Here is a 16375-nt window from a genome sequence, read left to right on the forward strand (position 1 = left end):
CATTTAAAACTGCACATTTAAAATTTTAAGTAATAAAACACTTAAGATGAATATGAGGGAGTATATTATATTGTATAGATAGATAGAAGGGATTAATTGGCAAAATGTACTCCTTTCGTTCTTTTTTGATCTTCCACATTACTATAACGGGTCTCAAAAGTTTTTCCACTTTAAAATACTTTCTATTTTTAAAAAGTTTTTATCCCACTTTGTTACCCCTTAAATCTCCCTCTTTTTCTTTTAATGTATCCATTTTCTTTTATTTATAATTATTTTCTTTCTCATACTTTCAATACAATCATTATTTTACACTACTATTTAATTAAATAATACCCACTACAACCTCATACTTCCAATACAATCATTACTTCACACTACTATTTAATTAAAATAATACCTACTAAAATCCAAAGATTCTATCTTCCTTAATATGTGTGAAAAACCCAAAGTAAAAGATAAAAAAGAACGGAGGGAGAGTAATAAATAAGTATAATGACATACTTGCCCTCGCCAAATAGTATTAAAATAAATTAGGAATAAGATGCTAACTACTAGTAATAATTAACTTTTCTTGGAGTAGTTTTTTTTGGAATCTCAATTTTTTTATTTTCCAAATACATCTAGATACAAGGTACATGCCACATTACTAAATGTAGTTCTCATTACAATCTAGTTCAATCGTGAAAGTTGAAGTAACCCATTATTTTCATTAATGTGAAATGTGTTATTTTCATTTTTAATGTTACTTCTATTATTTGCTCTCTAGAAATCACATAATTTCTCATCAAAATCTATGTATTTTGCTTTAGATGTACCCATTTTTTTAAGAAATTAAATAGATTAATTAGTATAATTTTTTTACTTTGGGTTAATCTTAATATTTTTCAAGTTTCAACATCAAAGGGGTCTCAAAATGAATATAGTAGTTAGTATAGTCAATATCAACCTGATTTATCTTCTTTTCAAGATAACTCATTTGTTATAAACTCTACAACTAAGTGTGCTTGAAATAAATTATTTTTTGAAAAGTTCTGGGAATGTATATAAGTGAGGATAAAATGCTTAATAAATAACACTTATTGATTTTTTGCGGTCACCATTAGTAGTTACCTATTACTTGGTGTTTGTGATGCTAGATTATGAGGTTTAATAGCCATTTTAGGAGTTAAATAATGAAAAGATGATAAACAACATAAATTGGATTGTTAGGTTCAACTATCTTTAGATTCGTTTATTTTGAGTTGACTTAGATGCGAACTCTAACCCATAAAGATTAGAAGATTTGGACACTTGCTTAGAACCATAGGGTTTAACGCCTCCAACGTCAAAATGATCTAAAACATGTATATAGATCGTGTATGGATTAAAATGAATCTTATATGGGTCATGGGAGGATTCAGGTCAAACATGTATTGGATTTATCTTTCAAAACCAAGAGCCTAAATCAAATGTAATTATTTTTATTGGATTCAAACTCGATTATGATTCATTGAATTCTACAAAACGCGATTTAGACCCTAATTGAAATTTGTTTCAAGGTGAGTCCAAATGGATCTCAAGCTCGTAATCATTCCTAGTGGACAAAAATAAAAGAAAGAAATCAATACCTTATATGTAAAACAACAAGTAGTTCATTGATTAACATTTTAAATGACATCATTTTAAAAAGATACTCTTTTTAAGTTTAAATTATTCTAGAATAAACAATAATTCAGACAATAAAAAAATTGAAATAATCATTTATATACTTAAAATTACCAGACCAGCGTACAATAACTTTATCATATAGCCAATGCAAACTAAACCTATCTCAATCTTGCCACTATCACTCATCCATTACATACAATTGCTACTATCACTCATCCATTACATGACAAGTACTTTTATAAACAATACAAACAGCAACCAACATTCATCATTTAGAAATTTTGATAAAATCTTATAAATATGGCAACCTATCATCTCCCTTTTTCTTTAATCTCCACTCAAAGCAAAAGTAAACTCAAATTAAGAAAGTTTTTATTTGGACAATTCCTCAAACAATCCAAAAATACAAATAATTTTAAATCCAAAAGTTCTCTACAAGTCACTAAATAGACTTTGTTGATCAAAAGGGCCCCATTTCATCCCTAAATACACTAATTTTTCAAAATCCCCAAATGCAAAATAATAATAAAAAAATCCCCAAATGTAAAAAAATTCCCGCAAAGCATAGTTATACCCTCATCAAAGAACCCTAATTTTCCCGGGAAAAATTAACAGTCAGTCGACAAATTGCATAGGTGAAAATTCCATTTTTCTTCCCTGTATTTTCTTTTCTCTTACCAACTCTTCCTCACATGGTGTAGATCTTGTTTTCTTCCCTTAAATCCCCATCTAATTTCCTTCTATCAATCTAAATCTACATCTTTTTTTTTTTCATCAATGGAGGAAGATCTCAATTCTTCTCCTCCATTACAATCTTCAAAATCATCATTTCTTATCAATTACCCATCAAAAATTGCTCGTCCTTCCCTTAATTTTGATAAAATTGATGAGGGTCCCGCTACTCCATCTAAAATCATCGATCGTATGATCAATTCTCATCACTATCCATCTCCTTCAAGAACAATTTTGAGTGATAGATTTATTCCTTCTAGAAGTTCTTCTAATTTTTCTCTTTTCAATGTTAGTCCTTCTCATTCTTCTCCTAAGAGTATTAAGCAATCCGATGGGGTTCGGGAAGATTCTAATAGTACTTATACCACCCTTCTTCGGGCCGCCCTTTTTGGGCCTGATGCTGGGTGTTTCTTCCCGGGTACGCCTGACAAAGGCCCACCTAATCGAAATATTTTCCGGTTTAAATCCGAAACAAAACGGGCATTGCCGTCGTTGATGCCTTTTGGTCCCGATGATGCTCTTCCGGGTGTTAGTTATAGCCCGGTTAAGACTCCAAGGAAAGTACCCAGATCACCGTATAAGGTAAAATTTCTTTTTTGTTGAATTATAGTTGTTTCTTTTTTGTATTATTCATTGTTTGATTGACTTAAAAATTGTTAATTGGATTTGGGTATGGGTTAATTTTGTCCAATTGTGAGGCAATATATGATTTGGGGATAGAAATTGACTTGAATTTGACGGAAAGTTTCTTTCTTGGGTGTTTTTTTTGTCTGACTGTTCAAATACTGGTAGTTTAGGAATTGAAAAGGTAGCTGTTCAAGAATTTGGATCTTTGATTGTTGTATTCTAGTTGGTGAGATTTATTGGAATTTATTTCTTGGGTTGGGAGTTTGTTTGGGTATATGTTGATCTTGTGTTTGATAATGTTGGATTTTGATGATTTTCTGTATTAGGTATTGGATGCCCCAGCATTGCAGGATGATTTTTATTTGAACTTGGTAGATTGGTCTTCACACAATGTACTTGCTGTGGGATTAGGCAATTGTGTTTATTTGTGGAACGCTTGCAGTAGCAAGGTATGTTGTTAAAATTTTGATCTCTTCTAAAAGATGTTTTATTTGTTTGGGGCCAATATGGGATATATTGATTTGGATTTTGGTGAAGTTTTGTAGTTTTTCTATTAAGAATGATTTTGTTTGTTAGGATATTTGGTTTAAGCTTGTTGATATCTATGTATAGGTTTTCCTTGGAGGTTTTCTTTTTAGGTCTACACTGATATTGTTTGTCGGCTTGTCGCCATAATTCGAATGACTGTATGTGCAGGTGACTAAATTGTGTGATTTGGGGATTGATGACAGTGTTTGTTCCGTTGGATGGGCTCAACGAGGGACTCATCTGGCTGTTGGTTCAAACAATGGAAAAGTCCATGTAATTAATGCTTGCTTTAACTGAATAGTATTGTTTCCATTCCATATATTATAATTGCTTTTAACCTAATTACAATATAGTCTATATAGATTGCTTTGTGTAACGGAATAGTGGCATTGATATGTGGAAATGCTTATCCAGATTTGGGATGCTTCACGCTGTAAAAGGGTTCGAACTATGGAGGGTCATCGATTCCGTGTGGGTGCATTGGCATGGAGTTCATCTGTATTGTCTTCTGGTAGCCGAGATAAGAATATATTCCTTAGGGATATACGAGCTCAGGATGATTATGTCAGCAAATTAACTGGACACAAGTCAGAGGTTTGTATTTTACAGCTTCATTGTTATTCAGGTTTTGTTTCTCTCTTAGATATTCATTCTTTATAATTTGTCTTGGAGTCTTAGATGTTTTTATATCTAAAAAAAAGGCAATTTGAAGTCCATCGTTTAGTTTTTGTAATGGAGCTGATAAGCTACTTGTTTTAATAGGTTTGTGGCCTCAAGTGGTCATATGACAATCGTGAGCTAGCATCAGGAGGGAATGACAACAGAGTGAGTCTCTTATGTTTCTTGTGTCGTGTCACAATTACTTTCACGTTGTTTGTTGAATTACATATTTACATCTATAATGCCTTTTTCCCTTCAGCTATTTGTGTGGAACCAACATTCAACTCAACCTGTATTAAAGTACTCAGAGCATACAGCGGCGGTAAAAGCAATTGCTTGGTCTCCCCATCTACACGGGCTTCTGGCGTCCGGAGGTGGTACTGCCGATCGATGCATCCGTTTTTGGAATACAACTACTAATTCACAGTTGGGATGCATGGACACTGGTAGTCAGGTTTGTTTTTCACATTTGCTTGCGTCCTCTATTAGTAAATTTTAAGTTAATTCTTTGCCTTCCTATCTGTGCCCTGCTTCTTAATATGTATTCTTGGATTCGGGCTTTCTTCTCTTCATAACATTATATATGAAATGTTTTGAGTTGTGAAACTTCTCTGTAGTGCTAATGTTTTAAAAGTATTTAGCAATAGCCATTTTTTCCCAGTTGCACTTCAGATCATTGGTGAAAATTATACATCCTTTTCACATTTACTTTAGATAGCTCTATTATGAGACGTCACCAAGCCTCCAGGCATTACATTGTAGATTATTGTAGGATTACTCGAGTTTTGCTGTATACAAAAGATTAGAGAAGCTCTAAGAGGACATACGTATAATAGATTGGCAACGTAAAACTCCTCTTATAGACACCATGATGTTTTATGTTTGGGGTTTTTTAAACAGAGGGTGGTTGATTGTGATGACTGTTTTAGTTAGAGATTTCCTAGTTACTGACCTCATTTGTTGTCAATAAGGAGCTATGGATGCCACTTCCTTTAAAACGTCAGCTTGTAAAAGATTGTTCATTAGTTTTTTCATGGTTATGTGTGTGTTTTTTTTTTTTTTTTGGTCTTGGTGAATAGCGTGAAGGATCCAATAGTCTTTCTTCTGTAAACAATTATGTGAATAGTAGTAGTGGGTTTCAATCTTAAGGTTGTAGATTTCATATATTAGTTTTTGGTGAAAGATTTTAAATGACATATTACTCCCTTCAAGCATTTGTACATAAGGAATTTGCATGGAAATTGGTAGTTGGCAGAGTGCAGAGAGGTAAAGTAAGAGAAAGTTTGAAGGAGAGATGAACTTTGGAAAATGTGAGGATGGAGATACGAATTATGAGAAAATGTGAGGATGTGAGGACATTTTGTCTTAGCTATGAATGGGGTTATCTTTTGGAGACATCAATTGAAGATATCGGGGGTGTTATGTTAATGAGCTGGTTGGAGGATTTTTGGCTGGTTGAACTTGTTATTTGATTCATTTAGTCAAATAAGCTAAAATAGTGTTTGGTAAAAGAGCTTATTGAGAGAGTTAGTTGACAATTGACATGTATAAGTTAATTTTAATTAAACCAGAAGAAGTAATTCTATTCTAATCTAATTAGAATACTGATTGTAACCTAATTAGAAAATGAACTTAGAATACTAATCTGTTTAGGATAGTCCACGGATCATACATCAACTTGCAAGCTGTGTGGTGCTTGCAATGCTCTTGGCTTATTATGCTTCTCACCATTCCTTCCATCGTACACACTTAAACTCATAAGTTCTTTATATGGAGAATGAACCATACCCATAAGTTAAATATACCATTGATATTCAACAATCCGTATGTTGGACCTAGACCTTTTGCATCTATATGATTATTTGGCACACTCCCTTTCGTAAGAAAAAATCTTACTTGAGTTTTGTTACGAAGATGCCAACAATATGAGATTCAAGAAGCAACCCATTTTTTATTAATTCAGCTTTCATTGGAAAGTCTTCAAAGACTTCAAACCTTTAGGCATTGAGCTTGAGAGTCCTTGTGCATTTCTCCAAGTTCCGACCCTTTAATAATGGCATAGAAGCTTCAAAATATTCCCTAACTATGTTTTCAAGCAATAAGTAACTAGGGATGAACGTTGGTGGATCAAAAAACATATCAAAAATCGTAGTACACCGATTAGGTTTTTCATCTGCATTTAATTTAATTTCTAGGACAACATATTTTAATGCTTTTAGAGCTAATACACACCATCTTGCGCAACTTCCTTGAGCTCAACAGTAACATCTTTAGGAACCTCTTTGAAAATCTATTCATTAGCAACTATTTCCATAAACCTCAGCTAAACGTTTTCTGAATTGCATCAAGATGCTTCATAATCTCAAGAACCATTTCCGAAGTTGATTCGACTCGCGGAAATTCTTTCTTTGGAAAAGTCCAATTAGACTTCTACCAATAGTACAAGACCAAGGATACAATTTATCGTGTCCTAACTCCCACACGAACTACAACAATATACCATTATAACCCGCTGAAACCAAAGTAAGGAAACACACATGCTGTTTTCAACCGACTCTGAATCGGCTTTGTTGTTTGTGAACACAGAAAGCACTGCTCTAAACAATTCGAACCTTCCTAGGAATGCTATACAATCAGTCTTGCCCAGAATATCTGAGTAAGATCCACTTGAAAATAGCAAGAATGTCGCCTATTGTTTGACTGTAGCTACTTCAAATATATTGAACCCAATTACAAAATCATTTCCACTAATATTAAATTTCTTAATAAAATACCAAATTAGCAACAAAAGTTACAACTTTCAGGCAAAAGGATCAATTTTTATCTGCTCAAAATCTCTTCCAAATTTTTATTTGCTTCACCGTAATACATAATCTTATGCTTGCCTGCAATGTTAATCATGATTTTTTTCTTCTGTAAATTCTGTAATGCTAATTTAACTATTTCAAAAGATCAATAAGAAGTCTAAAGAATTACCGAGATTAAATTACCACAAAAAAATTGAAATTTACTTGCGAGAACAAAATTTGAAGATTCTTTCGCAACTGCGTGTACTTCAACTCAAATGTCCCATGAAATGCTTTGCGAAGCTCCTTTAATCTGTTGCGATACCAAATATGGACCGTCCACTAGGATTACTCGACTAGTTTAAGTGCGAATCCAGATATGAAGGATTTCTCATCTGCTACAACGAATAGATTAAGTGGGCTGTTTATAACGTTTACTCCCTAAACTAAATGTCACTCTTCAGTGCACCTTGGTGGATTACTCAATACCATACCAATTGGACAATCTTTCTCACTACACTCACAATAAGATCAATTGGTTTTTGTAAACAATTGGCTTCTCTCACCAAAAGACAGAAATAGCTTGAAAAAATGTTGTATTTAAGTCAATCCAACGCCATCTGAATTTTACTCCTCTACATCTATGTATTTATACTACTAATATAACACCACTAACCTAACTAGAATAATTAATCCTAATCTAATCAGAATACTAATTTCAAGCTAATTAAAACATTCAAATTGGAATGCTATTTTAATTAGGATAGTTCACACTCATGCACGTACTTGTTTTATTCTTCACGTCAGGGACCCATGTTGTCAAATTTACAGAAGATAGGGATGGTGATGACCTTGCTTCTGACTTTGCAATGCTGCTCGCCATTCCTTCTATTGTACGCACATGAATTCACTTGGTTCTTTTTTTTTTTTTTGAGGATGAACCATAACCATAAACAAGCAGTGGCTAGCTGTATACTTGGGGTTGCATACGCAACCTCACTAAAGAATCAATGAGAAATTACTGTTGGAATTGAACCCAAGATCACCGAGATTGGAATTTGTTACTCTCTTATTTCTTTGATGACCTTTAGCCTTCTTATACATAAATTTTATTATACAATAACAATTTCTCATTTATTCTTCAAAGTTTTTAACAATATGTGCATTAAAGTCTGATCTTGGATTGTGCACTTCTGATAGATTGATCTTATTTCTACTGCAGGTTTGCAATCTTGCTTGGTCAAAAAATGTAAATGAACTTGTCAGCACCCATGGATACTCCCAAAATCAAATAATTGTTTGGAAATATCCTAGCATGTCCAAGGTATTATATATCATGCTACGGTCAGAAACTTATTTTATTAAAAATCATTTGTTTTTTTTTTCTAACGTCTCTTTTTCTTGTACAACAGTTAGCAACTCTTACTGGACATTCATATAGGGTTCTCTATCTTGCAGTTTCACCAGATGGACAGGTAACTTTTCATTATTTGTCACTTTAATATTAAAACCCACACCCCCTCTTTTTTCTTCTCTTTGAGTTGATGTATGTAAAAGGTTATCAGTGCAATTTCATGGATTATTATATTTTTTCTGACACTTAATGATGGGTTTATGCAGACCATTGTAACTGGAGCAGGAGATGAAACACTTAGATTTTGGAATGTCTTCCCTTCTTCAAAGTCTCAGGTTAGTTATGTACTCTATGTCAAATGTATTTTTTTTTTTTTGTGTGTTCACACATGACAAGTGGAACTATATAGTTTTCAGCCCTATACTTATTGACCGGATATGCTACTCAAGTCATTTTTTATCATTTGTAAGTTGGTACCTATGGTAGTAATGAGGACGCTTTGTAGTGTAGTTTTCATAAAATGTACCATACCATTCCCATGATAATGAACTTTAATCATAGAAAAGTTTTTTTTTCATAATTTTCCATTACCACCTAATAATACCTCTCTAAATGGTAATGCATTAGAATGCATTTTGTGAAGAAAATGAGATGATAAAGTAGAATAAACATAACCATTAGACTTGTCAAGGGCTTTTCCTACCAAAATTACACTTTCCATTACCATTTAATACTAAAAACTATGTTAATGGTGTTTCCTAGAAGTACATGGATTTCTTTTGATGGTATTTAGAGCTTTATATGCTCTTATTAAGATTGTATTATTAGTAAATATGGGCGAGCCATATTTTAAAGGATGCAACATGATGGTATTTTAGGTTAATGAAAATCTCATGATGTATGGGATTGTATTGTTTTAATACGTGATGCATTGAATTTTGGATTATTATGGTGTCTAGTATCTCAGCGATTGTTGTAGGTCGTTTTTGTGGTATTTTGGCGGTAGATGATGATGATCTTAGTAATAACGATCATGTGGATGATTCTAGACTCGTGGTGGTAATTAAAGTTGGTTTTGGTTTCGAGGGGATGAGAGGAGATAATTTCTGCCACGTCCGATTCTTCTATTGTTACTGCATTGCCAATATCGTAGCACCTTAATCTTCTATCATGCCTTTCGAGAACTTTGCATGTTGATGTTTCTGCTCTCTTTTGCTATATCTTAACAAGACCTTATTATACACGCAGAACACCGACAGTGAGCTTGGATTTCTTTCACTTGGAAGAGCTCAAATCCGGTGACATCTACACATTTTTCTTCTTTTCGTTGAAAGTGAAAACAATGTATTTAATAAGCAACAAAAGTTCACTCATCTCTTGAAGTCTCAATACGAGGTTCCACGAGAAACGGAGAGTGACGACAAAATTGTCCACCTCCGGCAAGCCTTACAACATACTTGGAAGCTTGCTAGACCGACTGCCATACTCATCTCACATCTCGAGCAAGTGGGGACTAAGAATTTTTGTACCATAGTTTGGGGAAATCGCTATTATATGTTGTTTAGTTACATGTATAGAAATCGGAGTTACGGAGTTACACCCTTGCTAACTCCATTGCTACAGAATACAGAAAAATAAACTGTTTATAGCGGCACAAATTGCTGTAGCCTGTAGATCACGGTGTTAGTTATTCAATTGTTTTTGTAAATAGAACGATCATCCCTCTTCTATCTTTGTTCTCATTTTCTCGTTACGCATCCGTTTTCCTTTCTTTTTCCTATATTATTGTTGTTCATGTCTAAGGGCGGAGATTCACGATTGAAAGACATAAGTTTCTTTGCTGTAATATACTTGTTAGCGTTAAAATACCTATGTAGTTACGAAATTGAAGTGATAAGCCATCCGCAACCACACGAGTACTATATATATATGTATACTGGGATCGGATTATTGAAGCGTGAAACCTGAAACTTTGTCTCGTACCACTTTGTGAACCTTGTGTACAGAAATGGTCCGTAAACAGAATTTGAAACACTTTATTGACGTTTTTTGTTTGCATTAAGATGGATTAACTTGATTTTTTCTTTCACTTCTATGGTTATATTATGTTCTAATTTTGTGATATAAGACTTGTTTAAACAAAAACATGACATGATATTAGTTTCTCGTATTGAATTGAATTCTGATTTCCGTAATATTAAATTCAAGGACGGATTTACTTGGGGGCGCATGGTGGCTCGTGCCTTCCATGGTCAATTTTTTTTTTTGATAGTTGCTTCATTTGCACAGCCATACGCGACTTTCTTCAGCAACGACAAATCTTACAAATGAGTTTCCTTCAGCAACAACAAACCCTAGAACCCAAGAACCAAATGCATTTCCTTTGCTGCTCAAGCCGCTGCCTCAATCTTCCGCGCTGAACGCTGGCTGCTGAATCGACTACAAGGCTACACTACCTTCTTAATTTGAGTCCAACTTCAGGTATGATTTTGAGATCCCAAAAATTAGGTTTCTTGATTTAAAACATCAATTCTCTTTACACATTTACTGATTTACTTATTATTATTTATTAACCTTAGGAACCATTAATGGTGCAAATTTGGGTGGAAGAGTAGGAGATTTGAGGAAAAGGATTTTGCCTTAAGTTATGAAATTATTGAAAAGTAATGAGTTTAAGGGAAAAAGCGCTTTCTTAGGAGATATTGAAAGTGTTATTGGTGTAAATAATGGAATTGTGATTAATAATAAGATCAGTTAGTCTTGGACGAGACCGTCAATTTGGGCCGGTCCAATTTGCAAATGAAATAATTTGAGCATTTTTTTTAATTTTTTAGGTATTTTTCAATTTTGATCTTTAAAAGTATCAATTTTGACCTTAAAGGTATCAATTTTAAAAATTGATACCTTTAAGGTCAAAATTGATAAATGTCCAGATAAAATGTTGTTACACGCACGTAAAATAGGCCAGCCTACACTTCGTCTTAACTTGCGACAATCTCGTCAAATTTTTGTATAATAAGATTTGGGTTAGTACGAATAAATAATAAGAAATTTGATGATATATGCACCTAAGAAGTTTGAGCCCAGAATCCGCCCCTGATTGCATTGGATAATCAACACCCTTAACTATCAAATTGGATTTCACATCAATCAAACTTGACAGCAGAAAACTACATACATATTCAAACTTGATGAAATTAAAATCCTATATGATTGCATATGATCACTTCCTAAATTTCTTATGAAAAATTAAATATATGCACACTAAAGAAAGAAATGAAATCCATAATCCCTAAAACATTAACCCCTTAATCAAGGGTATGTTTGATATTAACACAAACATATACTTCCCTTTCGACAGAACTTTTTCCGAATTGTGCAGCAAAATCAAAAGGACATATAATGAAGTAAGCTTGATCAACCCACCAAATTCTTGGTACTAAATACTAATTACTAATTACTACTAATTAATTATAAAATTACCATATATATATATATATATATACAAATTAAATGAAGATTAATGAAATAGGAGTATATTTAGCGGGACCCAGATGAAGGAATTGACAAATCACTACCAGGAAGCTTAAGAATTTGGTTATCTGCATCAGTTATTGAGTGTGAAGGAGTCCACGGAATCAAACTAGTAGGTGGATAACAACATCTACATGGTTCCGTGCAAGGCTCTATCATTTCCCATTTTATTTTACAATTTTTTTTTTCTTCGTTTTCTTCTCGTTCTCGTTCTCGTTCTTGATCATTTACGTCTTGAATTTCCTGTTGCTGATTTTTCATCGTCATCATCTTAGTTTTCGATGTAGGGTCCATTGCTTCTTTAAGTGGGCCCCAACACTCTACTTTGTTGAATTTTGGAATACTTGAATGAAAATACACCCATACTGAAGCTTCTTGTAGTTCTGGGTAGTTGTTGAACAGTTTTTCGTCTCCATGTACAAATGCATTCAGTACCTGTCCATTTCAACACACCTTAATCATGTATTTCATTAAAATCCAAAATAAACGCGAAAAAGAAAAATCAAATTCAACACACCGGATCTAAAAATCCAACCCGATGTATTGTTGAATAGAGATTAGTGGGTACCGGCCTTTAAAAAAGATACAAAACTAGAGCTTCGGGCTTCCCATGCCCATGGCCCATTACCCATTGTTGTATCCATGTATTATGTTAGAGTATATAACATATTCTATGGGATAGACATAGAACTCTCACCATGACCCATTTTTCTATCCATTTAAAAAATATGTTAGTATTGTTTAAGTTGATGGTTAGACCCTAAAATATATTATATACAGTAATAGATATTTGATTTTTGAACCCCACCCAAATGTATACAGTCTCAACCTATTAACTAATAGGCATATCACATGTTCCTGTTTACCAAATTTAGGCTTGAAGATCACCACAAATATTAATAAAAAGATCTAGTACTTTTATGTGTTAATATGACCCTTATTTTGTTGGAGTCAAAGATTTATAGAATTTTAATTTTGGATTATAATAGACTATATTAAAATGACTATAAATCATGTGCACTTTTTATGTGAAAGTTGCACATGATATTTGCTATCAAAGGTTATCGGAAACAACATCAACCTTTGTTAGTCTAATCACTAACAAGGGTAAGATTGCATATATCCGACCCTTAAATTCCACATAACGTTGGAGCCATTTAATAACATTGGGGTAATGTAATGTATGTGTTTAACATTATATGTTTATAATTCAATTTTGTAGTCAAGACATTGTAAAAAGCATCCCTAATTTTCACAAGTCCAATTATTGAGTAGCAGTCAATTAGGTCATGAGTTTCAATTTTATCTAACCCTCATTTCAGGCGTGGCGCAGATTAAAAGGGAGCATGAGAAGAAGGTATGGATGAAGGATACGTACCACAGGGAGTTCCTTGTAAAAGATGTAGTAACGCAGAGGAGCGCACAACTCTAAGAAGAAATGACCACCACATATATGACAATGTACATGCAATGACATCTTTCCTTTCACTTTCTTCCACTCTGCTACTACCTCATCTCTGTAAAATTTGTTTGCCCATCCTTGTAACTGCATTTTTTATTATTAATTTAAACACCCATATCATATTAACACCCTTGCAAATAATTATTATTATTATAATTGTAATTACTTAAATTAACATAAGCCACAAGGCTAAAACCAAAACGGCTACTCTTATTTGAGACCTTGAGACCGTATTTCGGTTAAATGATTTATGATTAATGTATAACAAACATAACCATAAAAAATGTAAATAGATTTTTTACTAAAATCACACAATTTTTATGTTATCATTCCCACCTATATTACCCAAAACAACCAAACAAGTTGTTAAGGTAAATGTTTGCAATTTCCATAGAAGGGGAGGAATATAAATCCATCAAACAAATTGGTGGATAACAAAAGATAAAATTCAATTGTATTTATAAGTTGCATAACATTTAGTTTCTGCTAATTACTTACTCCGCATTACAATTATTGTATCATTCAAGTTTATTTTATATATAATGATTAATTTTTTATAGTTCTTGTTAATAAAATATTTTGATAATATTAATTTTTATAATTTTTAGATATACATAATTCAATAGCGAAAGAACATACTTCCTTGTTCTTTTTTATTCTTTCCATTTATTTTTTACATAGTTTTTTTAAAGCAACTTTCAAGCCTCAATGTCTCTAAATACGCATTATAAAAAATTATAAAAATATATGATAAAAAAGTATACATTAAAACGAATCTAATAAAATCTCACATGGATATATCTTATGAGAAAGTATTAGTAAATAACGGTCATTTGTGAAGTTAACAAAACACCCTTATATGGTAGGATTTAATAGGATGAGAGTTTTTTTATTTTAATTTATGTTTTGTTTATTTTATTATTATTATTATTTTAATTTATGTTTTGTTTATTTTATTATTATTATTTTTTTTATCTTTTTATGATGATTTACAAATTACGGTGATTGATTAGGAATTATTATATATTTTATCATCTTCATGTCTTAAAATACTTAATTAAATTTCTCTGTTTAAAATAGAATATTCTAAACGGAAAGAACATTAAAAAACGGAAGGAGTATCGGTAAAAAGTCAAATGTTATAATTATTGAAACCAAAAAGTGTACATATGAAAATACAGAGCCTAGTCAAGGCTAATGTTACCTGAGAGTTGTTTATAGTTTGAGAGACGGCCAAAGTGAGCTTGGCGGTGATATCACTATGCGTAAGAGTATAAGTTCTTGGTAACTTTGGTGGGTGTTTTTCTTCATTATCCAATCCCAAAAACAATACCTTCAATTTTGATGCTTCAAATATTGCTGGCCCAAACAATCTCATCACCTGATCATCAATCATCATTCATTCATCCATAAATTATAGGAACAATTTCTTAAAAAACCCAGAAAAATTATAAAATAAAAATAAAAACCCATTTAAATACAAGATTTAGCAGAGAAAAAGAGGGAATACAGGTTGGGTTCTCTTGAAAGGGTATCTGCTGCTTCTAGAAGGAATTAGAGAGAGATTATGATCATGAATTGAAGGTTTATTAAGCTTTGATGGGATCAACATAGAGGCAGTTAAAGTGCCCATCATTACTGATTTTTAATAAAGAGAAGAATGTAGGATTTGGGGTATATGTGGAAGAATAGAGTCGAAGAAAGGGAAAGATACTTGCTTTGAAGACTTAATTATAGGGTTGCTTAACTTAGCCGTAACTGGATAGTGGATACTAAGTCGTAAGTCTTGGAGAATACTTGGAAGTAAGGCTTAGTTTATTTCTACTTTTGAAACAAGGAACAGAGAAAAAGAAAATGCGTGTTTACTGTTGATTCACCCATCTGGGTCTTTTCCTTTCCAATAATTGGAGGACTTTTTTTGAAGTTTATTTGTTTAAGCCATTATTATTCTAACCGAAATAAAACTCGATTTTTTTTATTGGATTGGAGGAAAATCTTATCTCGGGTTTTTATATACTTTTTTATAGAGAGTGAAATGCGGAAAAAGGTTTCCTTGAAATAAGTAAAAATTTGAATATAAAAAGAAATACATTTGTTATGTGGCTACAAATATAGGGTCCTTATTAGATACTACTTCCGTTCCAATTTCTTTGTAATGTTTGTTTTTTTACGCAGTTTAATACACTAATTTTATTAAATTTGTATTTTAGGATTCGTTTTTTTTTTATACTCTTGGACCTTGGTTACTTAAATGCAATGATTAATTTTAATATGAGTTAGGTTGTGACTATCTTTATATAAGTCACTTGTACATGAGAAAAAATTATCTTTATTGTTTAAACTAATAAAATAATTTTACATATTTCTATGTATTTATGTTTGATGTTGAAGTGTGTTATTAATAGTAATAATATTTAATACTTCTATAAATTAATTTAATAGTTATTTTTGTTAACAAAAATTGATATGTTATTTTTTATTAAAAAAATTATAATTTTGTATTGTACTTAGGATACGAACCATTTGCTCTTTTATTCAAAATATGATATAATGTACGCAATGTATACAACTGTTTAGAGTGAAACGAAATATAACTATAATATATAAATATCTACAAAAGCATTAGCCTCATCTTCAGGCTGATTAACAATTACACCATTCAAATTCTCAATTGAAAGAATGCTACTATGACACTGTCTCAGTCTAATACTAGCATGAAAGAATCTTGTATTAGCATCACCATCCTTTAACCACATTAGCTTGCTTTTCTGTCTAAGAAAGGATAGATAGGCAGAATGAGCAAACATATATCGGTTATTAGCCTCTTTTTCAGCGGAACCGCTGGGGCTTTTTATTTGATTGTATCAAAAGGCCCAATGAATTGGGATTTCCCTATTGGGCCGGGTCATTTTGCGGCAAGCAAATTATTTATGATAACGAGGATGAGCTTCAAGAGAATGAGTCGGAGTTCTTGCAGAGTGAAACCATGCATTAGAAAATTTGATAAAGTCGTGGATCGCACGGGTACTATCTAGTATATTATAT

General features: G+C 32.4%; 2 protein-coding genes across 4 annotated transcripts; one reads left to right on the forward strand and one right to left on the reverse strand.

The window, feature by feature from the left end:
• The first annotated feature begins 1984 nt into the window (after positions 1–1984).
• LOC130803936 (B-type cell cycle switch protein ccs52A-like) lies at positions 1985–13331 on the forward strand. 3 transcript variants are annotated; one of them, XR_009039957.1, is made up of 11 exons: positions 1985–2961; positions 3333–3455; positions 3703–3807; positions 3949–4128; positions 4297–4359; positions 4454–4648; positions 8203–8304; positions 8393–8455; positions 8601–8669; positions 10624–10815; positions 13191–13331. XR_009039957.1 is itself a non-coding variant. In XM_057668170.1 (10 exons), exons 1-10 carry the CDS (start codon positions 2425–2427, stop codon positions 9634–9636), a joined length of 1491 nt encoding a protein of 496 aa, XP_057524153.1. In that variant the 5' UTR covers positions 1985–2424; the 3' UTR covers positions 9637–10087. The 3 variants fall into 3 exon arrangements, 1 of the variants encoding a protein (XP_057524153.1); XR_009039958.1 differs by lacking the exon at positions 13191–13331 and adding an exon at positions 10914–11146; XM_057668170.1 differs by lacking the exons at positions 10624–10815; positions 13191–13331 and adding an exon at positions 9583–10087.
• LOC130803937 (protein STAY-GREEN homolog, chloroplastic-like) lies at positions 11289–15362 on the reverse strand. The gene is made up of 4 exons (XM_057668171.1): positions 14841–15362; positions 14535–14711; positions 13247–13414; positions 11289–12303 (listed from the first exon to the last, which is right to left on the reverse strand). Exons 1-4 carry the CDS (start codon positions 14964–14966, stop codon positions 11875–11877), a joined length of 900 nt encoding a protein of 299 aa, XP_057524154.1. The 5' UTR covers positions 14967–15362; the 3' UTR covers positions 11289–11874.
• Positions 15363–16375: the final 1013 nt, after the last annotated feature.

Source organism: Amaranthus tricolor, chromosome 17 (genome assembly GCF_026212465.1).
Source record: "Amaranthus tricolor cultivar Red isolate AtriRed21 chromosome 17, ASM2621246v1, whole genome shotgun sequence".
NCBI classification, from domain to species: Eukaryota; Viridiplantae; Streptophyta; class Magnoliopsida; order Caryophyllales; family Amaranthaceae; genus Amaranthus; species Amaranthus tricolor.

Bases quoted from the DNA above. Each gene is read 5' to 3' on its own strand.
- LOC130803936 (XM_057668170.1), top strand. From the start codon at position 2,425: ATGGAGGAAGATCTCAATTCTTCTCCTCCATTACAATCTTCAAAATCA. The intron at 3,456-3,702 runs GTATGTTGTTAA...CTGTATGTGCAG, and splicing joins GGAACGCTTGCAGTAGCAAG to GTGACTAAATTGTGTGATTT. The intron at 4,360-4,453 runs GTGAGTCTCTTA...TTTTCCCTTCAG, and splicing joins CAGGAGGGAATGACAACAGA to CTATTTGTGTGGAACCAACA.
- LOC130803937 (XM_057668171.1), bottom strand. From the start codon at position 14,966: ATGATGGGCACTTTAACTGCCTCTATGTTGATCCCATCAAAGCTTAAT. The intron at 13,415-14,534 runs GTAACATTAGCC...TAAAAAATGCAG, and splicing joins AAACTATAAACAACTCTCAG to TTACAAGGATGGGCAAACAA. The intron at 12,304-13,246 runs GTACGTATCCTT...TGAAATGGACAG, and splicing joins TTTACAAGGAACTCCCTGTG to GTACTGAATGCATTTGTACA.